General features: G+C 34.4%; 1 protein-coding gene across 1 annotated transcript; it reads left to right on the top strand.

Annotated features, from left to right (window-relative positions):
* The first annotated feature begins 452 nt into the window (after positions 1 to 452).
* LOC143628796 (uncharacterized) lies at positions 453 to 4,493 on the top strand. The gene is made up of 5 exons (XM_077098280.1): positions 453 to 593; positions 816 to 1,084; positions 1,203 to 1,296; positions 1,794 to 1,905; positions 4,211 to 4,493. The coding sequence occupies exons 1-5, from the start codon at positions 455 to 457 to the stop codon at positions 4,380 to 4,382; spliced, it is 786 nt and encodes a 261-aa protein (XP_076954395.1). The 5' UTR covers positions 453 to 454; the 3' UTR covers positions 4,383 to 4,493.
* The last annotated feature ends 1,364 nt before the right edge of the window (positions 4,494 to 5,857 follow it).

Below are 5,857 nucleotides of genomic sequence, written 5' to 3'. Positions count from 1 at the left end.
GTGGACCACAAGATTTAAACATTAATTAAAACATGTGATTGAGAATGAGTTTTTAGAATTTTCACAAACTCAAGTAGGTTTTTATTTTATACTTAACCGGTTACTTAAAACATAAAAAAACATTAAACTCACGTTGGTTTTTAGCCTCTAGAATATAATCTTGAAAGTCAGTTCACCCCTTGAGTTAATAGGGTAAAAGACCTGCAAGTGGCAGTGAACCCGACAATAACCCGAGTCAAGGCTACAGAGGTAGGGTTGGCAGTTGGCTTGGCTTGCCTGCATTTAAACCCAAGGCTAGCTAGCTAGCTTCATCACCAATATATTATTATTACAATTATTCTACAATAAACATTAAGCCATATGTATCCTCTCTAGGAGGCAACTCAAACCTTTTAAACTCCTCATCTTCTTCTCTATCTTATAATAATTCATTCATTTTAATCACTCACCTAATATGTTGCGTAGTGTCACAAGCTCTAGCTCCACTAGAGGCATCGCGGCCATTGTTGGCGTCGGTCCCAATCTCGGGCGCTCAGTCGCCCGGAAGTTCGCTCACGAAGGATACACCGTCGCAATACTCGCTAGAGACCTCGGTATTCTAACTCTATCATTCAGATCTATAATACCAGCTATTTAGTCTATGTCTAACTGGTCATGAATATTTTAATGACATGACACAAACATTTTTGAGCATAGTTTTTGAAAATGAAAACATTGTTTTGGTATTAAAAAATGGCTAGCTGCGCAGATTGTTTCCAGCTTGGTTCTGTTTGCCTTCTGTCTTGACGTAAATGATAAATACCAGTCGTTTTCAGGGAGGTTATCAAGATTCGCGGACGAGATAGCGAGGGAAGAGAAAGCACAAGTGTACGCTATTCGTATCGATTGCTCCGATACTCAAAGCGTACGAGAAGCATTCGAAGGTGTCTTGTCGTTAGGTTTTGTCGAGGTTTTGGTTTACAACGCGTACCAACCAATTCCATGGCAGTACGGCGGTCCATCCAGCTTCACCGACATTCGTCTAGATTCGTTTCAGAAATCGCTAGCCGTCTCTTCTGTTAGCGCTTTCCATTGTGCTCAGCAGGTACACAATAACTTATAACATATCACATATGTCATTGTTTACTGTTCTTAGTTCTTACACTTTGTTTACTAGTGTTTCTAATTGTAATTGTTATATATATTTGCTCAAACACAATCAGGTGTTGCCGGGAATGGTTGAAAGAGGACGAGGGACCATATTATTCACCGGATGTGCTGCTTCTCTAGCGGGGGTCGCCGGATTCTCTGAATTATGTGCGCATGCGTCTTTTATATTCTTCGGTTCATCAATCTTATCATAATCTATTCTTTTCATTTTCTACACGTTTTCAGTACGATATTCGTTCAAAAATTCCCATGTCATAAGTATTTTACCAAAGAACATAAGTTCTTGGATCAGCAACTTATTTAATTTGTTACAGAAACGCCTACTTGAGTCCATTTTATTACCGCAAAAACCTTCTACACGTTTTCAGTATGATATTCGTTCAAAAATTTCCCTGCCATAAGTATTTTATCAAAGAACATAAGTTCTTGGATCAACAATTTATTTAATACGTCACAAAAACCCTTTACTTGAGTCTATTTTTTTACTGTAAAACGTTCTATACATTTTCGGTACGATATTCGTTCAAAAATTCCCATGTCATAAGTATTTTATCAAAGAACATAAGTTCTTGGATCAACAATTTATTATGTATCCAACATAGGATTATACAAACAATACTAATTTTGTTATAAATGTTACATAGGTTGTGGGAAGTTTGCATTAAGAGGATTATCCCAATGTTTGGCCAAAGAATATCATCCACTTGGGATACACATAGCACATGTCATCATCGATGGTGTGATCGGTTCATCTCGGTGCGTTTATTTCCTTTATTAATATTCTTGACATACTATTATATGGCAAATCAGCAGAAGAAAACCAGGTTTATCAAGTTTGATTGGTTTCGTAATTCTTTTTGAAAGAATGAATCAAAAGATATTTTTTATTTCCTTTGATTGTAGATTCTTCTTGATGGCCATCTTTTGTTGTCATGGTCAACTATCCTTTCAATGATTTTAGAATATGCGATTTCTATTTTCTTAGTTATCTTAAACACTACAAAGATGACTTTCATCATGATCTTTCGAAATGTTTGTAATCCGTCAGTGATTATATGCCAACGGATTACCTTTACAATATTCAATGACGGATTACTGACACAAACCCTATCGATTAACAATGATGGGTGTTGTCACATATCACCAATCGATGACATGTTGTCGTTATGTCACTGATGGGTTGCCGGCGGTCTTTTTTGACCACGTGTTTTGTCGACTGATTGTTGCTAGATGGGAATCCACCTATGCCCATTTGTCAAGCGATCCGTCATATCTCAGTGAGATATGTCATTGATTGCAGATTAATCAACATTGACAAGCAAAAAATTAACTATAAGTTTCTATTTTATTTTTTAAATTAACCTAATACGGTGATCCGTTCATGTGTGTTGATAACATTCCGTTGATGAAAGTTATTTTCCTAGTAGTGAAATGATCATCTATCATCACCAATAACTAACATATAATGTAGTGATCATGCCCTATTTTTTTTTTCTTTTTTCGAGAATAAGAGAACTATAATAGAAACTGATTAGAAGTAACAATCCGGGTCCCGTTTCTTTTTAACTTGTTAGTGCGTTGATATTATTTTTTTAACATCAACTCACACTCTTTAGTTTTAGTCATAAATTACACGCTTGACAACTACCGAAATTGAGCTCAAACCTCTTGTAAAAGTAAAGGCTTATAACATTTTTTGTTACCACTAGACTAAAGACGCTTTGGAGCGTTGATATTGTTCAATTTCTGTCTTTTAAAGCTGGATTATACGTGTAATTGTATATTTTAATACTATATTTTGATACCCTATAAAGTTTTGGATTCAAATTCTTTGTTCCCATCTTTTTCAATCAGAAGCGTAAAGAAAACTCAAAAACCTTCAAACTTTGGTCCCAAACATATTCAATTAGGACAACATGACTAAAACAACTTAAAACCTTAAATCTAATCTAAGCTTCACAGCCCACAAAACGAAGATATTATCAAGACAAACATGAATTTTATTTTGTAAAGCTGCTTTCATACGATAAACGAATCGAAATAAGTAAACTTTAATTACTTCATTTCTAAACAATCGGATGATTAGTTATTTGTTCAATTGTTCGTTTGTTTTATGATCAAAACAAGCGCGGTTTATTTAACGCCCGTTATGGCCCCGACACTAGATGTCTAGTAACAAGCTTTAACCTTTTTATCAATAATTGGGTGACCCCAGAAAAAGTTTAGGAGACTAGTTTGCAACGTCATATTCTGTTCATCATTGGCTAGATCAACTTTACACTACTGGGGCCCACATGCATCTTGTCTTGTGATGACGTGCTACTTTCTTTATCTTTCGTTCAGCCAATTGATCAAGATTGTTTGCTAGGTTGCATCCGTTATTTAGATTGTGAATCAGTTGTCATTTTGTATATATGTTTGTATATAAATAGGAAGAGAGGTATATATATGTATCTATGGTGTGGATACACATTTTATATATTTTTTTTTCTACTGTTGTCTTTCTAAAAAGCTAATCTTTCATAAATTAGTTTAAATATATAGATTTTTTTAAGGAATAAGAATATAGATTTTTATTCAATTAGCAAATGTTAATGAATTTTGATTACATCGAAATAGAAAGCAAGTGGGCAACACGTTGCGCCGCTACCCCTTTTTAAATTCCAAAACCTTATAGAAATTAGGTATAATATTATGGAGGTTATGTTTTGTGACAGAACATGATGTCTTATTTTGGAATACTATTTGTTGCTCACTTGTGCATTCGATTTTATTTATCACATTAGCAAAAGCATGGTGAAATATCATAAAATGACAAACATCTTAGTTTTATTTTACATCAAATCCGTGACTTTTTCGTTAGTTTTATTGCACATCAAATCCGTTTCTTTTTCGTTCTTAGATCGACATGGTTATCTAAATATTATAATCAAAACCCTTATATACTTTGATGGAGTTGAGTAGAAAGTTGTTTCAATATATATACTTGTGGCATGTTTTGGACACTTGGTGTTCATGAACATTATCACATGACTAAAATATAGAAAAACTTGTTTTGCAGCGCATCGTCAATGCCACAAAGATCAATGGTTGGGGAACACGAGAGTGTAGGAGGGGACGGATCTATCGACCCTGATTCAGTGGCTCAAACCTACTGGTATTTGCACATTCAGCCTCGGGCTGCTTGGACTCAAGAAATAGATATCCGCTCACCCAACCCGAAATTCTTCTAAAAAGATGCAGCAAACAAATGATCATTGTATATTACTTATCTTTTACTTGATAGTTTGTTTTGTGTTTACTTATATGCGTGATGTTCTTGATTCAACCATTTCAGCTCATAACTTTGGAAATAGAATTTATTGTTGTACAAGTTCCATTACATAGGATGCCCTTGTGTTGGATTTGACTATATATTATTACTTCAAAGTTCAAATTTTATTTAAGTTTGATGGTGACTTGATGATACATTAATGACCAATGATTAGGATGTATACATTTATGTGGAGCATGCCAATTTGGTGGTTTAACTTTTTTTCCCATGAAAATAACTCCTAATCATGTTAATTGTATGTTTCACTTCTATGGTTTCGGATCCATGACATTTTCAGATCATGCCTTAAGTATAGGAAAAGTTCGAGATTGGTGATGACTAATGAGTAGCAGTGGCAAAAAGCTATCGACGGGAAATAGTTTATCGGTAGCAAAAAGCTAAGACGATATGCAGTAAGTCTATTAATCGTATTGCTGTTAGTTGGAAGTTGGAACTAAACTTAGGGTAGGTGCTAATTGTCAACAGGAATGATATTCCTATTTTGAGTTTGTGTGGTTGTTATATTCATTCCATATATCTTTCAGGTAATCCAGTTTAGCACCAATAAGCAACTCACCAAACATATCTAAATAGACATCCTATTTGTTTGCGAGAAAGTTCAACAAGGTCATATTCGAGTGCTACATGTACCCTCACGTTATCAGTTCATCACTGACATCTTCACCAAAGGATTACCTGGTGCTTTTTTTGACGACTTCCGCGCTAGTCTAAGTATCTATGATCATGCAGCTTAGACCTGGGTTGGTGGGGGGGGATTAGAATATTTTGCCATGATTATCTCCTAAATCATTGGCCTAATTTATTCAATGTATTTGCATACATTATATTATGAAAGAATGGAGAGAAGTGGCGAAACATATTATCAAATTATAACCTTCTATCAAACAAAGGTTATAAATGTTAGTAGGAATAATTAGTGCTGACAAGAGGTATATAGTTACTAATGATGATAGTTACCTCAACAGGGAATACATATATTTTTTCGTTTTCTGTTAGAAACCGTTAGAGGTGGTTATGCGAGTGTGTATAAGCGGCGCATAGGGAATTCTTTGATAGTAATTTCTCGTTGTATTTCTTCATATTCAGTTTTAATCTTACTAAGATAGAAACAATCAACAGAACCATATTTCATATTAACACCAATGTTACCTAGCATAAAATCACAATAATATTATGGAAAAATAGAGTTGGTCACCGTAAAAGCTCTCATTACTATTTACTGTTAGCTATATATAATGTTTATATATTAGAAAACAATTAATACACAAATGAAAATGGTAGCAAGATTAACATTAAGAATAAGAAAATAAAAATGGGATACATGGTACATAGAGGGAGTCGTGTTCTCATAGGGCACACACAACTAAAGTGTAC

The sequence above is a fragment of the Bidens hawaiensis genome, unplaced genomic scaffold (genome assembly GCF_021521415.1).
Source record: "Bidens hawaiensis isolate Kalapana, Puna unplaced genomic scaffold, B.hawaiensis_p1.1 tig00005061_1, whole genome shotgun sequence".
Lineage (NCBI taxonomy): Eukaryota > Viridiplantae > Streptophyta > Magnoliopsida > Asterales > Asteraceae > Bidens > Bidens hawaiensis.
The sequence above is the reverse complement of the archived record's forward strand: the minus strand, read 5'-3'. Positions and strand labels throughout refer to the sequence as shown.